At 34.6% G+C, this 20881-nt stretch overlaps 1 protein-coding gene across 2 annotated transcripts in view; it reads right to left on the reverse strand.

Moving 5' to 3' along the window:
• The window catches only part of LOC132095554 (transient receptor potential cation channel subfamily M member 2), a 45500-nt gene extending 27730 nt beyond the window's left edge, over positions 1 to 17770 (reverse strand). Inside the window, exons 1-12 of one of the 2 annotated variants that reach the window (XM_059500665.1) lie at positions 17637 to 17770; positions 15956 to 16029; positions 14374 to 14542; positions 13489 to 13669; positions 12402 to 12568; positions 11537 to 11717; positions 9541 to 9602; positions 9260 to 9460; positions 8247 to 8349; positions 6435 to 6556; positions 5048 to 5389; positions 2520 to 2660 (exon numbers count right to left, since the gene is read on the reverse strand). In XM_059500665.1, the coding sequence (XP_059356648.1) occupies positions 2520 to 2660; positions 5048 to 5389; positions 6435 to 6556; positions 8247 to 8349; positions 9260 to 9460; positions 9541 to 9602; positions 11537 to 11717; positions 12402 to 12568; positions 13489 to 13669; positions 14374 to 14542; positions 15956 to 16029; positions 17637 to 17729 (1836 nt within the window). In that variant the 5' untranslated portion in view covers positions 17730 to 17770. Of the gene's footprint in view, positions 1 to 2519; positions 2661 to 5047; positions 5390 to 6434; positions 6557 to 8246; positions 8350 to 9259; positions 9461 to 9540; positions 9603 to 11536; positions 11718 to 12401; positions 12569 to 13488; positions 13670 to 14373; positions 14543 to 15955; positions 16135 to 17636 lie in introns of those variants that run through there. The other variant, XM_059500666.1, reaches the window with a different exon arrangement.
• Positions 17771 to 20881: the final 3111 nt, after the last annotated feature.

A 20881-nucleotide genomic window follows, 5' to 3' on the forward strand; every position in this document is an offset into this window, starting at 1 on the left:
GATAGAAAAAGATAACGGCTCATTAAGAAAGGTCTTTATAAACCTCTGAAAACATAGTTATGTATATTATATTGCATTTCTGGAAATAGATCGTTGTAAATATTACACATTGCACCTTTAATGTAAACCACAACCAATAAATATAGAAAATATTCAAAGATTAACAAACAGAGCTTTAAAATATTTTGGTATAAAGACCATTCCACACATGGACTCGAATGAATCAGTGAATTGTTTTGTTTGGTTACATGAACAATTCAAACACATTGATTCACAAATTGACGTAAGGGATTGATTGGATATTATCAATGATGCCATTGATAAAGGCGATAGCGGTATTGGTATTTTTTTATCTAAGGCGTTTGATACTATTGATTTTGACATCCTATTGAATAAATTACTCCATTATGGAGTTAGAGGATTAGCCCTTAGCTGGTTCCGAAGTTATTTATTTGGTAGACAGCAGTATGTAAGTATCAATTAACAAATTTCAGTAAGTAAACCCATTAAATGTGGAGTCCCTCAGGGATCCATTTTGGGCCCTCTTCTTTTTAAAATATATATAAATGATTTAGAAAATTCCACAATGGCTTTACACAAGGTTTTATTTGCTGATGACACAAACTTATTTATGTCACATAAGAGTCCAGATGAAATGGAAGAAACAATAAATAGAGAACTAAGAAATGTTGCTATCTGGTTTCAGTGCAGTAAATGATCTCTTAACATAAACAAGACAAACTACATCGTATTTCATTCCATACAAAATCAACTGGCAAATAAGCATGTCTGTCTTAAAATAAATGAACAAATTATTGAAAGAGTAAACACCACTAAATTTCTCGGAATCTTGTTTGATGAATGTCTACAATTTAAATGTCATATTGATCAGTTAATAAAAAAAAATATCAAAATACGTTGGACTATTTTTCAAAATAAGACATTTTCTCAAACAGTCAGCACTTGTCATCTTATATAAAACCTTGTTTGAGTCCCATATCAATTATTGCAATGTCATATGGTGTAACACTGTTACTAGTTACCTGAAAACAGTCTTTACAGAAAAAAATTATACGGGTATTAACGTTGTCTGAGCCAAATACCCCTTCGCATCGATTGTTTCATCGCCTTGGTCTATTAAGACTTACCGAATATAATACTTTCCATAATGCCTGTATGATATTCCAGGTTGTTCATAAGTTAAATTACAGATTGTGTGAACTTGTCCCCAATCAGCCGAACCCAGCATACATATCACACAAGGGAAAAACATTTAATTACTGGTAAAATAAGACGATTGAAATGTACGAGCCTGAGTGTAGTCTGTAGAGGTCCGCAGATTTGGAACGAGCTTGAGGAAAACCTTAAATTGTTGCATTCTGTCTCCGTTTTCAAGAAAAATCAAAGGAAAAACTGCTTTTAACATATACTTTTTGATCATTTTGCAAGTGTTATATTTGTGCTGGGATCGTCTGTTTGTTGTAGTGCTTGTGTCTTGTTGTATTTATATTTATTTTTGTTTATGGATTGAGTTTTTTGTTCTTGTATGTTATATGAGGAATGGTTTTATTGGGCCCCCTCCTAAAAGCTTTCAATAGCTTCTTTGGGGTTTCCCCTTTTTTTCACACATTAATCTTTCTATAACTATTGTAATTTTGTCTTTAAAATGATGACGTGTGTGAAATAAATAAATAAAAATTATTATTATTATTATTAAATATTACGAATTAATTTAGTTTTAATTGCTCTTTAATATTGTAATGAATATGTATTATTATTATTGTTTTAAAAACACAAATAAAACTAAAATTGGTTCAGCATATTGGTTATTTGTCAGTTAATAACAAAAACAACACACAATAAATAAACATAGTTAAAATCATAAAAAATATTTCACTATAAACAGCAAACAGGCATGCAAATGTATCAGTTAATTATTATTTATTTTTTTATATGATCAAACTCAAGTGTGTAGAGTTGAGTAGAGATGCTATGACACGTCTCTACCAATATCCAGCCACTACTAAATTGTCCCTAACAATAATATTGATTAAAGAGTAGAACATATAAGAGCCGAACTGAAAAAGAGACTTAAATACAGTTTTCGTCGACTAAAACTAGACAAAAATATTCATGGATAATTCTGACTAAAATAAGACTATAATGCTCAGACTTTAGTTGACCCGAAACTTGACTTGACTAAAAGGAGTGTAAACTAATAAAAACTAAAAAGACAGCTTCACACAAAGACTAGACTAAAACTAAAATTAAAACAGCAACTGAACTGCAGCTCAAACTATTTCAAATACAGCGAATTAAGCTACAAACTCCATCATGACGCACAATATTTCCATTTTAATTGAGCCGCGGCTCGTCATATTAATTGAAGTGTTTCATTAGTTAGCAGTAAACCGGTTACCTCACCTGAATATGTTCTGAGATTTGTGTTGGATGTTATCTTTGGAACCATTTCGATTGATTATTAATGATAAACGAAGCGTTCATAACTGTTGCTGTACCTGCTCCCAGCCGATCTCTGCCAGTTCTGTGTTATTCTGTACGACGGCCCAGAGGAACAGATCCCGTCCCGGGTCCCAAACCGTGTCTGGGATCCACTCTTCCCCCGAACACGGCAGATCCACCAGACCCTTGGAAGGCACCTGAGAGACGACCAGAAAAAATATAATGAAAGGTGAATGATTCTCACAGAGCCTATCAAACACATATCCTGGTCAAAAATAAATAAATTCAATTATATTCTGTATAAAGAAAAGATGTCTGCTTTAGGATCTCTGAGATTTTTTGGCATCTTTACATAATTTTCATTGCAATTTATAATCCACTTTCTTTTCATAATCATAATTTTATTTTTTGGTCTTACGTTCAAGTAAAAAAATGACATGTTAAGATATTTGTTTTTTTGCACTGATGCTAAAACATTCCCAGCAGTGTTATTGTTAATGAAAACTAAAATGAATACAAATAAAATATCAATATTTAAGTTAAAGCTGAAATAAAAGAAAAAATACAGGTACTTCTCAATAAATTAGAGTGTGGAGGAAAAGTTTCAGTAATTCAACTCAAATTGTGAAACTCGTGTATTAAATAAATTCAGTGCACACAGACTGAAGTAGTTTAAGTCTTTGGTTCTTTAAACTGTGGTGATTTTGGCTCACATTTAAACACCCACCAATTCAAGATCTCAACAAATAAGAATACTTCATAAGACCAATAAAAAACATTTAGTGAATTGCTTCTGGAAAGTATGTTAATTTACTGTTCATGTACTCAATACTTAAGGGTAAGGGCTCATTTTGCTTTAATTACTGTCTCAATTCAGCGTGGTATGGAGGTGATCAGTTTGTGGCACTGCTGAGGTGGTCTGGAAGCCCAGGTTTCTTTGATAGTGGTCTTCAGCTCATCTGCATTGTTTGGTCTCTTGTTTCTCATCTTCCTCTTGACAATAGCCCATAGATTCTCTCTGGGGTTCAGGTCTGGTGAGTTTGCTGGCCAGTCAAGCACACCAACACCATGGTGCTTTTGGTGCTTTTGGCAGTGTGGGCAGGTGCCAAATCCTGATGAAAAATGAAATCAGCGTCTTCAAAAGCTGGTCAGCAGAAGGAAGCATGAAGTGCTCCAAGATTTCTTGGTAAACGGGGGCAGTGACTTTGGTTTTCAAAAAACACAGTGGACCAACACCAGCAGATGACGTTGCAACCCAAATCATCACAGACTGTGGAAACTTAACACTGGACTTCAAGCAACTTGGGCAATGAGCTTCTCCAGCCTTCCTCCAGACTCTAGGACCTTGGTTTCCAAATGAAATACACTTGCTCTCATCTGAAAAGAGGACTTTTGACCACTGGGGAACAGTCCATTTCTTCTTCTCCTGAGCCCAGGTAAGATGCCTCTGATGTTGTCTGTGGTTTCAGCAAATTCCTTGACACGTCTGTGTGTGGTGGCTCTTGATGCCTTGACCCCAGCCTCAGTCCATTCCTTGTGGATTTCATTCAAATTCCTGAATCGATTTCGCTTCACAATCCTCATAAGGCTGCGGTTCTCTCAGTTGGTTGTTCTTCTACTCAACTTTCTGTTAACATGCTTGGATACAGCACTCTGTGAACAGCCAGCTTCTTTGGCAGTGAATGTTTGTGGCTTACCCTCCTTGTGAAGGGTGTCAATGATTGTCTTCTGGACAACTGTCAGATCAGCAGTCTTTCCCATGATTGCGTAGCCTAGTGAACCAAACTGAGAGACCATTTTGAAGTCTCAGGAAACCTTTGCAGGTGTTTTGAGTTGATTATTGACATGATTGGCATGTCACCATATTCTGATTTGTTAAGATCTTGAATTGGTGGGTTTTTGTTAAATGTGAGCCAAAATCATCACAATTAAAAGAACCAAAGACTTAAACTACTTCAGACTGTGTGCACTGAATTTATTTAATACATGAGTTTCACAATTTAAGTTGAATTACTGAAATAAAAGAGCTTTTCCTTGACATTCAAATTTATTGAGAAGCACCTGCAAATGTTAGATAAAGAAAAAAAAACTTGAAACAATGTTCAAATCTGAAATAATGATTTGGCAACAAACTGAAGTTGAAGTATTAAAATTGCTAAAACTAAAACTGAAATAAAAATAAAGCTAAATAGCAATATTTAAAAAAATGAAATTGTACATCTTAAATGAACTTAAGTTTATTTTGAAGTGCTAAAATTACTAAAGCTAAAGTAATAAAATAAAAAATAAAGCTAAATATATATATATATATATACATATATATATATATATATATATATATATATATATATATATATATATATATATAATGAATAAAACAGGAGGGGGGGGGGCTCATACTAACTTACTAACACTTGGATTAATAAAACAATTAAAACTACAATGAAAATGGAAATAAAATAAAATAATGACCATTTTATTAATACAATTAATAGCAATTAATACTAAATACTTTATTGTTTAAATGTATTCTTATTTATGTCTTTGTTGCTGAGGTGTTTCTGATGTGTGTTCTTAAACTTGCCGCTAAACGGACATCATCTTCAGTCATCTTGTAGCGCGACGTGATGTATAACGGCTGAGTGAATCTCCCCAGCAGGTGGCGCACTTCTTCAGCCACGTGACTCAAGGAGATCTTTGGGCTTCCAGGCACTGGATCTTGACCCCTGTGGATTTTTCCACCCTGGACTCGTTTGGCGAGTTTGCGCAGGAACAAGCAGGCGGGAAGATGGGCGTAAAGCTCACAGAGCCTGTCCTCATGCTCCAGAAACTTCCTCACACACACTCCATTCTCCAGCAGGAGCCGCACAAACTCGGGTTTGTCGCCCACCAGCGCAGAAAACATGGCTGGATGCAGATCACAGGACTGAGACGGGAAAGATAGCGGAAAAACATCACCACAACTCAACTGTAGTGCATTAATGACATTTAAGCAGGGTTATTATTGTTAACGCAAACTAAACCTTTAAAAAAACCTTTAACACTTACTAAACTGAAGTAAAATAAAATATTTTATATCTATTTGCCAAAGCAACATTTCTCATTCTCATTTAATTTAAATACTAAAATACTAAAATTAAATAAACGAAAACTAAAAAATGAATAAAAACTATATAAACATGTTTATAATAATAATGGAAACACACAACAATATTATTAAATTGGTGACTAACACTGAAACAATAATAAAAAAAAACATTTTCCTTCAATGAAATAAACATTACCTGAAATAAAATGAAATGTAATAAACATGTTTAATACTCTACTAAACTTAAATAAAATAAAATATTTAAAAAAGTACATTTTATATCTATTTGCCAAAGCAACATTTGTCATTCTCATTTAATTTAAATACTAAAATATTACAATTAAATAAACAAACTAAAAAATGAATAAAAACTAATTGTTAATAATAAATGTTAATAATAATAATGAAAACACACAATACTATTATTAAATTGGTAAATAACACTGAAACAATAAAAAACATTTTCCTTCAGTGAAATAAACTTTACCTTGAAATAAAATAAAATACAATAAACGTTTTTATATCTAGTTGCCAAGACAAATTTTCTCATTTTCATTTGAAGTTATAACTAAAACTAAATAAATAAATACATAAATAAAAACTATATAGACATATTGTAAAAAAATTATAAAAATAACAAAACGCAACAAAATTACATAAACAATAACTAAAATTCTAAAATACTTGAAATAAAATGAAAATTAAATGAAATAAAAATAGAATATTATATTATTATTGCCATGCCAATATTTCTATTAAATTTTTGTTAAAATATAATTTTACCGATACTAAAATAGCACTGGTTCTAAGTTTGGATGATCAGTTAGAATAGTTTGTAGTGCCCAAACTTGTGAATGAACATGATTTGGTTATTTAAACCCACAGTCCACTGGCTCTCCTCGGTGAAGATCTCGCTCTCGGCGATGTCCACTCGGTTCCAGGCCACGGCGAGCTCCAGCTGTCTCTCCCACGACTGTTGGCCCGCATGCTCATCGCTTCTGGAGGCTGAAGAGCATCGATACATGTGTTTAGATGAGGTTTAACAATGCTTACTAGTTTGTAATGGAAAAAAACCTTAAGTGTTTCAAGGTCAAGTTCAGGTCTGAAGTCGAGACACCAATCGTTTTTGGTAAAGGTTTTCTATAAGTTTTATAAACTGTGCTACAGGACCGTGTTGCAATTGTTAACTAAAAGTATTAAAAATTGTCTTTTGGTAATTGTAATAAAGCTGAAATAAAATAGAAATATAAGATGAAAATGTAAACTTAAAATTTGTAATTAGAATATATATATATGTATTGACGACAAAGTCTGTCAAAAACATGTCCAGGTCATATAAAAAAAGAAAAAGAAAAAAATAAGCAAATTACCAAAAAAAAAAGTAAATTAAATTATATTTTGTGCAAAGAAAATAACTTCAATCAGATATTTGATTTTATTTTTTATTTTTTTTGAATTGTGATATATTTTCATGCCAATTAATAAGCCATTTTCTTATCATTATTAATTCGATACCATTGTTTTTGCCTTTTTCTCCAGAAAATGAATCTTAACTTAATTTAAATCAGAAGCCAGGATAAAAAAACTTTTAAGATTTTGTTTGCATAGATGCATGAAACCTTCCCAGTGTCATCATTGTTAATGAAAACTATTAAAATCATTGACTGAAGGCTGAAAAAAAAAATAGTATAGAAATATTAGATGAAAAACTTACCATTAACTGAAATAAAATGACTGAAAAAATGTAACATTTTAAGTACTAAAGTTACTAAAACTTAAATAAAACAAATTAAAGAATATAAATATCTAAAAATATATTTTAAGAATTCTTTACAAAAATGATAAAAATTACAAAAGTAAAAAAAAGAAAGAAAATGCACTGAATTAAAATGAAAACTGAAAATAAAAAAGCTAATTCAGAATAATATATATATATATATATATATATATATATATATATATATATATATATATATATATATATATATATATATATATATTTTTTTTTTTTTTTTTATATATATATATATATTTTTTTGCCTATAGGGATTTCCTGGTTTATTAAATCATACTCAACTTAAAGAAAATATAAGGCTATGAGGCTTTACTCTAATCAAAAGAAAAAATTATATGTTGATTTCATTCAAAAATAATTAATTTATTCTTTTAATAAAACATCTTTTTTTGTACTGCATTAAAGTACTTCATTGGTCAAGTCAACTGTGTTTATAAGCGACCGTGTGTGATAGTATTCAGTGCTAAATAAAGCTCCATAAATCTCCTAGGCATTTCAGAGATGTGTCATCCATCACTACAACTCAAGCACTAAGGGTTTCCTCAATCAGAGACGCTTGCAGACTCTCCAGGGAGGATGATGTGCTCAAGCCCTTGTGTTTTTCTGCAAGAACGTGATATACTGTACCTTTTCTAGAGCCCATTAGGCATGTTTACTACACAGCATTTAGCTTGAGTCATTTTTAATAACATGAAGAATAACGTTGATGAGGTTTTGGATGACTGTGCAGATAAAATGTAAAGATTCAACCCACTCACTGCAGCCATTAGTTACCCATCCATTACCAGTATAATCATGTTACACGCTGCCCGGAAAAACACGTTCAAGACATCGATTTCCAGAGGAAGAACTGCAGAGACTGGAGCATGTGCTTTTGAAACATGATATTCATACTCATACCTTTCAGCAGAGCCTGTAGAATGGCAACATCAACGTCATAGTTTTTATCCTCGTCAATCCGAAACACAGTGAGCAGATGAGGCATTCGGATGATGTCCTGAATCTAAAGGAAGACAAAAATAAAGACACATATTCACTGCTTAGGATGCATGTGTATTATGAGACTTCTGAGAACATTCATATTTTATATAATATATAATAATGTACATGCACACACATGCACACACACACACACACACACACACACACACACACGCGCACACACACACACACACACACACACACACACACACACACACACACACACACACACACACACACACATATATATAAACACATAACATTACATATATGTAATTTAAAACTAATATTTAATTTGACCATTAATTCTGCATTATTTAAATCATATTTAATGAAATATTGATGTCATTTATATATTATTTTACAGAATATTTACTTTAAACCAGATAAATAGTTTAATTCAGATTGATTCATGAATTTATTTAATATTCATTAGAAAGAATTGGTTCATTGGTTCATGAATCAGACAACAGTGTACACTAGTGTTTAAAAGTTTACGGTCAGTAATTCAATTAATACTTCTATTCAGCAAGGATCCAATAGCTGTGCGCTTTACACTTTGCTTTTAGATCGTTAAAATAGGGCCATTTATGTACAATGCATTATAAAGGGTTATTAACGGATATAATGCATTAAAATTATTAAAACTAAAGTGTGCTGTAATACATTATATCTTGTTATTTTTTACGCATAGTGTAACAATGACTGAATGAGTGTTATAATGTATTAACTGTGTTAATAAGGTACATTACAAGTTATGATTAAAGTATTATAACTACTTATACATAAACACTTTAAGTTAAGTGTTATCGAGACTTCTTTCATAATTTAAAAAATCACTCAAACGTTGTAATGGAATTTAACCAATTTCTCATATTTTGTCCAACAAATGAGTCTGAAACTGTTATGAAATGTATGTTTTTGTCTATTACCTTCTTGGTCCACTCAATGACCTGCACCTCAGTGAAGCTTTTGTACTCTTGTCCAAAAAACCTCTTCATGAGCTGGTTGATAAGCACCAGGGTGACCTTTGACACGGGCAGAGCTGCCACCTGAGCGATGACGTCCGCCAGGCGTCCAGAGCCCTCCAGCACCACACACGGCGTGTGTTTCAGCATCGCGTTGTAGATGGTCTGTGAAGACACATGTCAATCAAACCTAATGAAAGAACATGTCACTGACATCTATGAAGAGGATGACTTTAGAATCTCACGTTTAGTGTTCCTGGACCACCGTCCAATACCACACAGACCACCGGTATGGTCCCTCCACTCTCTGATGGACAGACAAAACACACACACACACACACACACACACACACACACACACACACGTGAACAGCATTGAAAGAGCCATGAAATCGAACATTCTGTGGCTTTTATTCATAATTCTGAGGTCATAGTGTGCCATAAATACTACTTTTGTGGCAGGTTTCAGATCAAAGATCAAATCCAGATCAAAGGCTATTTGAAATATTTGGTTTGATATGCCCTGTCTAAACTTCCTGTTTCAACAGGAAATACATTCACGCAGGACAGAAAACTGCTTTTCATGTCGGTCTGAAAAGTCAGGCAAAGGGCGTCTGCTGACCTCTGACCTTTGCCTGTCTGTTTACTATTCATCTCTACAGTGCTGCGGAGTAACTAACAAAAGTTGTGTGACAGCATTATAGTACAGCTGATTCATTTAATGAATCGTTCATTCCAGTGACTCGGTAAAAAAACAACATATACAGTATATATATGTATATATATATATACTGGGACTGCAGATGGAAATTAGCATTTGCTAACTCTGGTACAAAACATCTCTTCGTAAGATTAATGTATTTTGTACATTGTCCCTGACAAGTAAACTGAATAAAAAAAATAATAAAAAAATACATTATATATATATATAAAGTGACAGAATTACCTCATGCATTAACTGTATTCAGTTCAACTATTTCTTACTGTTGTGATACATTAAATATTTAAGAGCAAAATCTACGAAATGTTATTTTTAAACTTTCTATTCATCTGTGAATCCTGAAGAAAATAAAAAGCATCACAGTTTCCACAAAAATATTGTGCAGCAAAACTGTTTTCAACACTGATAATAATCAGAAATGTTTCTTGAGCAGCAAATCAGCATATTAAAATGATTTCTGAAGATCATGTGACACTGAAGACTGGAGGAATGATGCTGAAAATACAGCTGTGCATCACAGAAATAAACTATTTTTTAATATATTAAAATTGCAATAATATTTTGTTATGATACAACCTTAATATTCATCCGGAAGAAGGAGGCGGGAACCGGCGGACAATCAAAGGACATTTTAATAATAACAAAATAAACACAAAACAGCGCACCAGCCCCTGGGTCGGCGGTGGGCCGGCGGTGGGTCGCAGGTGTCACTGATTTCCCAATCATTGCCGGCCTCTCTCCTTGTTCCCACGTCCCTCGGCCCCGCCCCACTCGCCACATACCCCCATCGCCCCTCGCAGGCCGGGGGGTACCCACGAGACTGCGCTCTACTCCCCCCCCCCCCTCCCTCCGGGGGGGACCGCTTACGGGGACCTGCGAGAACCTGGGGGTAGGACAGACGAGGCGAGAGAAACGGAGATGGAAGGAGGAGCGACAGAGACGAGAGAGGGGAAAGAGGAAAAAAAAATAAAAAATTCCGGTTCCCAGACGCACTGCTGTTCGGCCCTCCTCCGGCTTGGCGATCTCCTCCGCGGTGCCTGGTGGTGGCACTGGACGGCCCTCGGCGGACGGCACGACACCCCTCCGCCGCCCGGTGGACGGCGACAGCTCCTCCGGTTTTGGGCCCCTCACGGACGACTGGTGCGCTCAAATAAAAACCAAAACACAACTAAAAGCCCAGGCCTGGTCCTCTCTCGTCCTTCACTGTCGTCGCTCCAGTTTTATATCCTTCCATCTCCTACGTGGGACTCGAGACCGGCAGTGGGTCGCAGGTGTCACTGATTTCCCAATCATTGCCGGCCTCCCTCCTTGTTCCCACGTCCCTCGGCCCCGCCCCACTCGCCACATATTTCTGTTTCAACTGTATTTTTAGTCAAATAAATACAAACTTGGTGAGCAGAAGAGGCTTCTTTCATAAACATTACACAGTCTTACAGACACCTAACTTTTGAACTGATATTGATGGATATTGTACAATATTGAAATATCGGAAATGTTGTAAAGCTTCCTCAACACTGCACCTCTGTTTCCCAGCGACTGCTGAGAGATGAGTTTCTCCAGACGGGCCCGCAGCTCAATCTCAACTCCATAATATCCGTGAGTGCCATCATCCACCAGCAGGAAGTGAGTGTGATTGATATCAAGACAGGAGAGACGGCCCTGACCCTGCTCGTCCAGAGCGTAGTACGCTGGGAAACAACCCTGGAAAAGACAGAAGATGAGATCCCAGAAAATTATAAAATCACTAACAGCATCACAGAAACTACAAGGGGTTTGAGAGTTGATGAAAAGCTATTAATTAAATGTGACCCTGGACCACAAAACCAGTCTTTAGTGTCATTATTTTCAAAATCTGAAAGCTGGACAAATATGATTTCCATTGATGTATGGTTTATTAGGATTGGACAATATTTGGCTGAGATACAACTATTTGAAAATCTGGAATCTGAGGGGTTTTTTTTGTTGAGAAATCTGGCGTTAAAGTTGTCCAAATGAAGTTCTTAGCAATGCATATTACTATTTAAAAATTTTATTTTTATATATTTACCATAGGGAATTTACAAACATGGAACATGATCTTTACTTAATATCCTAATGATTTTTGGCATAAAAGAAAAATCGATAATTTTGAACCATACAATGTATTTTTTGGCAATTGATTTTTTTTGAAGACTTTTTTTGTGCTCCAGGGTCAAAAATTAAAAAAATGTAAAAAAAAAAATTAAAATAAAAAAGCTTCTAAAAAAATTATTGACATTTATATTAGATTTAAAAAAAAAATGAGAAAAAAGATGTTGTTAAATGATGATAAATGAAATATGAGCTTAAATTAAATATTTTAGCACGTAGGGTTTGGCTGACCAAATCATGAGGAAATGATCTGACCTCAGGATGGACGAGTGCGTGTCGGTTGTGAATGACCCCCCAGGGTGCCACACCTATGACGACGATCTGTCCCTCCATCAAACCGCTGCTGAGTGTGTAATCTCGCACGGCCATGCCCACATGCTTCATCACACCGGCGTGTGTCCCTCCTGTCAGGATCCATGCACCTGACACACAGAAGGCATTGTAGATTAGTCTCCCCTTAAAGAAGCACGTCAACACAAACCATCAGAAACTGGTTCTGCAGCTTGTGCTAGATGGGTTTGTGACGATTGCACACACATGCTTTAATTCTCTAATTTCCAGTCAGGGTCATTGCAAGCCATCTATATTTAGTATTTAAGGCATCATAGACAATATTTTGCAATCATTTTTGGTGATGTATGCTGCATGTGTTTTTTTTAATGTTTTTTAGTGTTTAATGTATGTATGCATTCCTTTTATTCGTAAAAATAAATGCATCTCTTCCCAACTGAACTAAATATAATATGCAACATAGGCAACATTTATCAGTTTTGTTTAGTTTAAGTTTCTAAAACTAAAGACTAAAACTTAGTTTTTATTAAACTGCAAAAACATTAAAAACTACTAAAATGATCAAAAACAAGAAAAACTACTAAAATTTGTATTACATTTTTAAATTTAAAGTTTGAAATAATTCTGATTTTTTTTAAGGTTTGAAAGAAGTCTCTTCTGTTCACCAAGGCTGCATTTATTTGATCAAAAATGAGGTAAAAACAGTAATATAGTGTTATATAATCACCACTTAAAATTCTAAGTTTTCTATGTGAATATATTCAAAAATGCATTTTATTTCTGTGATGCACAGCTGTATTTTCAGCATCATTCCTCCAGTCTTCAGTGTCACATGATCTTCAGAAATCATTAAATTCTCCTGATTTGCTGCTTCATAGTTTTGTGGAAACCTTAATATGTTCCGGATACAAACAATTAGGCGGGTTATATGTGCTATATACAGTACATACTGCCCTGCACGAGTATGCTGAATATATGAGACATACATACTGCTATAACTTCAAGTAGAGATTTCACATTTCAATCCCGGCCCTTTGGCAGGCTTCTGTACCTGTGGTCTGGGCAACTTTGATGAGGCCCCGGCGAAACTTGTCCTTCAGGTGAGTCTTTATGCAGAAGTTTTTGGCTCCGCCGGTCACTGATATCAGCAGATTGGGTGAACGCAGCTTCCAGTGTTCGGTCATCAGCTGGAACAGACTCTCACAGGACGTGTCCGACGACACCCGAACATACTAAACATGAGTTCACATATATAACTCTGGTTCCCCTGCAGTGAATGGGTGCCGTCAGAATGAGAGTCCAAACAGTTGATGAAAACATCAGAATAATCCAATCAACACTCCAGTCCATCAGTTAACATCTGTTTGTAGGAAACAAATCCATTATTAAAGCATGTCAAACCTTGGCGTCTGACCAAAATATGAATTCATAATCCATAACAACGCTTCCTTCAGTGAGAAAATCATCTGTTCTGAATCAGGAGAGAAATCTGCACAGATCAAGCACCGTTTACAAACCAAAACTGCTTTAAACAAATATGCGGCTAGATTTTAATGTGAGAGAGAACTGGAGTTGGACTTTTTCACTGGAGGAAGCATTATTATGGATTATGTTTTCACATTTTGAACACAGTTTGAAGTTAAAATGTCTTAATGGTGGATTTGTTTTTACACAAACACGCAGCTTTTCACTTGGTGTGGATTATTGTGATGTATTTATCAGCTCTTTGGACTCTCGTTCTGACGGCACCCATTCACTGCAGAGCATCCATTGACGAGACACTGATGCAGTGCTACATTTCTCCAAATCTGATGAAGAAACAAACTCATCTACATCTTATATGCCCTGAGGGTGAGCACATTTTCAGCAAATTTGCACTTTGGGGTGGTTGAACTATTCTTTAAATATCTATAATACACTGGAGACATCATTTTACCTTCCCAGTTTTCTGTCCAAGTCCTCCAAAGCTGATATCTCCAAAGGCATCGGTGGGCACCTCTCTGACATGTCTGTGTTTGTCCCACTGCTCCCCCATATAGTCCTCCGGTTTGATGGCCTCATCGCAGTGCTGGATCTTTGGGTAACCACACTTACAAATCCCCTCCCTGTCAACAGTAATCCATGTTATCCACACATGAGTTACAGCACATACTGTCCGAACTACACACAGAATCCAACAGGAGAGTATACACGTGAGCTTTAGCTGACCGCTTGTCAACCGCATCATTTCTGTGAGTTAAACTCATGTAAAGTGAAATTGCATAAACATTTGATGTTGGATTAGGTTTGAAAAAAAAAACAAACATTTTCACTGAGTAACTGCTAGAGAATTTCACAAATAATTACAGCGGGATGAGAAGTAACACACTGAATTAAACATCATATTTTTAAGTAGAAAGACTGAAACTGTATTTTTGAGTTAATTGTATTTCAATAATCTTTTCTGTACAGTATTTAAAGTGTATGACTGACATCATTAATATTCGAAATACACAGAATAACTTTAAAAAGCATAGTTCAGCTAAATATACACTGTGCATTTTTTATTTTGCAGAGATAAAAATCATCTTTCGCTTTCATTGCATGGAAAACAGCAGCTCAGATATTCTGTTCAGATAATCGTTTGTGTCAAAAAGTCATACAGGTTTGGATGAGTAAATTATTATTAAAAAAAAGTTTTTGTTAATACAACACTAAATTAAACCCTTTGTTTTGGATATGGATATTGCTATTCACCTGCTTTAATGTTGTGTTATTTTTTTGTTTTATGTTAACACTTTACATACTGTATGCTTTGATACAACAATGCTTGCTCTTGCACTACTTGCTTTGTTAGGATGAATAAGCAACAGAGTGTGTTTTAACATCAAGCGGAAATGAGACAAAAGACAGAAATTTTGAATATGGTTATATATTTGATAAACCAGGTTTTTATGGTTCATGTAATGAGATACGCTGAGAATACGAAGCTCAATTTATTTTTATTTTTTGATTAATCCAAACTAAGCTAAAATATGCAATTTGGTGCAGATGCTGATATTTATATGGCCAAAAAGGGATGAAATTCTGAGGCTTGTAATGTAAATCACTGTGATCTTTATAACAGCACAGCAGATACTTACATTAAATGATATAAATATATGTCGTCACTCTATATCTCCAATTATAGGTTTCAGTAAGATGATATTTATAGATTATGCAATGCACTCAAATGAAGACTGAGAGATGAACAAGTAGCTAAACACTCAGAAGATGTGAGATGTTCTGGAGGCTTGTGAAGATAATTCCTCCACAGAAGAACAATGAAAGCAAAGCTTCGAGAAAAAACATTCCTAAAAAGATCCTGACGATTAGATTTGGGATTATACTAAAAGGCTAAGCTATCTATCAGGTGACCATGTAGTAAATTGTGACATTTTTCAGCAAAGTTTGATTTTGTTGTTGACATCAAATACATTAGGCTTCCAAGGGTTAATTCCCCAGTATGATGGAGTAAAGGTTATAAGACATGCTCATACCTGCCATCCTCCACATAGAAGCAGCACTCTTTCTTCTTGATGTTTTCTTTGATCCAGGAGGCGAGCGAGCAGCGCTGGAAGGAGGGAGACAGAGACAGATAATGGCCTTTAACGGCGCTCACAGCGAGCGTTTGCACCAGGGTCGGCTCCTCCACTGCCTCACCCATGCTTGTGACAGAGACAGTGAGAGTGAATGAGAAGTGCAGATGCACGGGACGGGGAGGGAGGGCACGGACAGGATGGGCTACAATGCATTTGCTGTTGCGCTGAAAAACTGCACTGCTGCAGTGGTGATGTCAGACACAGAGACGGAAGCATTACTGGAATCTGGAGCAGAGACTGAAAGCCTCATTTAAAGAGCTCAACTCATGAGCTGTGCTTTGAAAACATTCTGCAACTTCACTGCAAACCCGTGTTATTTTACTATCACTGATACTACTAGTTTTTATTAATATTTAATATTTATTTCTTTTATATTTATTTCTTTTATATTCTTATATTTTCTGTTTTTATAAAAAAACTACGTTTTAGTAGCTTTATTGTGTTTTTGTCTTTTTTTATATGATGGGCAAAACATAAGATCATAAAATAAGATTAAGGTTTTTATTTCAGTTGAAGTTTATTAATATTTCAAGAAGTGTTATTATTGTTAACTAAAACTAAATTTAAACCCATTAAAAAATGTTTACTTAATAAATGTTAAATGAAAGCTTATTTAATTTCAGCTAGTTGCAAAGTCATCATTTATCATTTTAAAATGATATAAAAAATAATACAAATATGTAGTATAATACAAATATATAAAAATAAAAAAATTATATAAAAAACTAAATTATTTTTAAAAAGTAAATTTGAAATGAAAATGGTAAATATAAAAATAAAGCTAAAGCCCAATTTAAAAACTATATTATGCAATTTACACAAACAACTCTAAATATACAGTACAGACCAAAAGTTTGGACACACCTTCTCATTCAAAGAGTTTTCTTTATTTTCATGACTATGAAAATTGTAGAGTCACACTGAAGGCATCGAGGGCTATTTGAGCAAGAAGGAGAGTGATGGGGTGCTGCGGCAGATGACCTGGCCTCCACAGTCACCGGACCTGAACCCAATCCAGATGGTTTAGGGGTGAGCTGGACCGCAGACAGAAGGCAAAAGGGCCAACAAGTGCTAAGCATCTCTCGGGGAACTCCTTCAAGACTGTTGGAAGACCATTTCAGGTGACTACCTCTTAAAGCTCATCAAGAGAATGCCAAGAGTGTGCAAAGCAGTAATCAAAGCAAAAGGTGGCTACTTTGAAGAACCTACAATATGACATATTTTCAGTTGTTTCACACTCTTTTGTTATGTATATAATTCCACATGTGTTAATTCATAGTTTTGATGCCTTCAGTGTGAATCTACAATTTTCATAGTCATGAAAATAAAGAAAACTCTTTGAATGAGAAGGTGTGTCCAAACTTTTGGTCTGTACTGTATATATATATATATATATATATATATATATATATATATATATATATATATATATATTAAATACAGTATCTTAAAACAGAATCAATTTTGAGAATTCTGTCCTCCAAACTAAAATGATAAAATCTACTTTTTTTTTTTGCTGTTTCATTAATTGTTTTATATATATGTTTTATAATTCCTTTTTTTTTGTACTATGTCTCACCTTTTCGATGTTTAAGAACAAAGTTGTCAGATTTCCTAACTGGATGTTGCTGATATCCTTTGGGTGTACTTTCTCTCCTAGTGCACACAGCATTTCTGCAATCAAAACATATTACTGTTTTGCATAAAAGCACATTTGCAAGTAAAACTCATCTTATTCTTCAAAGTTCACATAGGACGTGCTCTTGTGTTCTCACAGTGAAACTGAATGCAGTGGGTCAAAGACATCTTTCTAGCCTGTTTACACAGACTAACAATTAAAAAAAGAAAAACAAATATAGCCTCTTCCTGTATAAAATACACAAACATATTTAGAAAAACTGTTACTTTAACACAACTAAGAAAGAAACTTTTGCAGAAGTAATATATATATTTAAAGTAATATATAATACAATATTACAGAAGAATAAAACTGACTTCAGCTGCTTGCATTTTTCAGATACTTTTACCTTAAAGGATGTTTTCACTTCTCTCCTTGGAATGTGATTGGTAAAGTTCTCTTATTTCTCATATAATCAATATTATATGTTCTGACTGGGTTTTAGATTCACGGAAACAGAAGAAAAGCTTGACGGTTTGATGTTTGCTTTTTTTTCACAGATGTATACTTGTCACCAAAACAAGTTGCCACGGTAATGGTCACCAAGTGCAACTCTAAGTGGGAGAAATGCAATTCTTTACATGATGATCAGATTACATTATCATTGAGAAAAGCATGACTGCTGAAATGGGCTGACATGCTCTGACATGACATGCGTGACTATTTTTATGGTGCTTTTGTCCTTTTCAAAGCTTCAAAACTCTAAATGCTATCCCATGACTTTATACTCCCAGAAACTCTATTTATATTCAACACACGCGATACAATGCAGACATTTAACAAATAACAAATCCTATATTTTATAAACAATCTATTTTTATTTTTCATTAGGATATTAAGTAAAGATAATGTTCCATGAAGATATTTTTTATTTTTCTACCGTAAATATATCATAAATTTCATTTTTGATCAGTAATATGCATTGCTAAGAATTAATTTTGAATTTAAAGATGATTTTCTCAATATTTTGATTTTTCTGCACCCTCAGATTCCAGATTTTCAAATAGTTGTATCTCGACCAAATACTGTCCTTCTAACAAACCATATATCAATGGAAAGATTATTTATTCAGCTTTCATATATAACTATCAATTTAAAAAATTTATACTAAAGACTGTTTTATGGTCCAGGGTCACAAATGTATAACAACTATATATAAATAAGAACAAAGCTATTTTTGGTGTGTAATTTTGTTTGTGTTTTGTCATTTTTATTAGTTTTGTATTAATTGTATTAATTATTAGTTTAAGTTTATGGTTTAGTTCATGGTATATTATTTTATGGTTTCTGACCACATCACAGCACAGAGACAGCGCTCATTAAGATAATAAATGATATTTGCTTAAATTCTGATTCTGGCAAAATATCAGTTCTGGTATTACTAGATCTCAGTGCTGCGTTTGACACTGTCGATCATAACATACTACTAGAGAGACTGGAAAACCTGATCAGGCTTTCTGGGATGGTACTCAAATGGTTCAGGTCATACTGAGAAGGGAGAGGCTATTATGTGTGTCTAGGAGAGTATAAGTCTAAGTGGACGTCCATGACATGCGGAGTCCCACAAGGCTCGATTCTAACACCGCTCTTGTTTAGCCTGTATATGCTCCCACTCAGTCAAATAATGAAAAAGAACCAAATTGTATATCATAGTTATGCTGATGATACCCAGATTTAACTAGCCTTATCTCCAAATGACTACAGCCCCATTGACTCCCTCTGCCAATGCATTGATGAAATTAACATTTGGATGTGCCAGAACTTTCTTCAGTTAAACAAGCAAAAATCTGAAGTCATTGCATTTGGAAACAAAGATGAAGTTTTCAATGTGAATGCATTCCTTGACTCTAGAGGTCAAACAACTAAAAATCAAGTCAGGAATCTTGCTGTGATTCTGAAGACAGACCTTAGTTTCAGTAGTCATGTCAAAGCAGTAACTAAATCAGCATACTTTCATATAAAAGACATTGCAAGGATTAGATGTTTTGTTTCCAGTCAAGACTTGGAGAAACTAGTTCATGCCTTTATCACCAGCAGGGTGGACTATTGTAAAGGGTTCCTCACCGGCCTTCCCAAAAAGACCATTAGACAGCTGCAGCTCATCCAGAACGCTGCCAGGATTCTGACTAGAACCAGAAAATCTGAGCATATCACACCAGTCCTCAGGTCCTTACACTGGCTTCCAGTTACATTTAGGATTGATTTTAAAGTATGTTTACTCATTTACAAATCACTCAATGACCTAGGACCCAAATTCATTGCAGATATGCTCACTAAATATAAGCCTAACAGAGCACTCAGATCATTAGGATCGAGTCAGTTAGTAATACCAAGGGTTCACACAAAACAAGGGGAGTTTGCTTTTAGTTATTATGCTGGAATCAGCTTCCAGAAGAGATCAGATGTGCTAAAACATTAGCCACATTTATATCCAGACTCAAAACTCATCTGTTTAGCTGTGCATTTACTGAATTAGCACTGTGCGATGTCCGAATTGATTGCACTGTATTTTACGTATTCACTGTATTTTATGTAAAATTATTTTCTATTTTTAACTTTTTTAAATTCATTTTAAATACGTAATTTTTTTTTAAAAACAGCTTAGTTTCTGACTTGTATATGAAGCTATATGGAGTATAACAGCATATTATATTGTGTGTGTATGTGTGTGTGTGTGAGAAAGAGAGAGAGAGAGGGTGTGTGAGAGAGACCTTTGCGCACTTACCTTGATGTATTTGAGAAAATCAAAATGTACACCTCAGCTCTCAGAACTACATGGAGTAAACAAAAGTGTATTTATGCACCTGCTGCCTTTTGATGGTGGTGATAAGTATAGACTAAACAAAAGCAAAGTACGTGGATTTAAACACTTGCATGCCATCATGCTGGTCATTTAATGGTGAGAATTCCTCTGAATCCTTGGCTCATGCCAAGTCGAATGAACCCCAAAATTCAAAAATCACAAGGTTTAGTTTTTTCGCTATTTTCAATTTTTCGAAAAACCTACTTTTTCGAACTCGTCCTAGACGATTAGTCCGATTTTCACAAAAAAATTGGCTCAAATAATCTTCAGACAATGATAGCAAAAAGTTATGGAATTCAAGTTGATTCGTCCACCTGTTCTCAAATGATACGTGAACAAATTT

The sequence above is a fragment of the Carassius carassius genome, chromosome 19 (genome assembly GCF_963082965.1).
Source record: "Carassius carassius chromosome 19, fCarCar2.1, whole genome shotgun sequence".
NCBI classification, from domain to species: domain Eukaryota; kingdom Metazoa; phylum Chordata; class Actinopteri; order Cypriniformes; family Cyprinidae; genus Carassius; species Carassius carassius.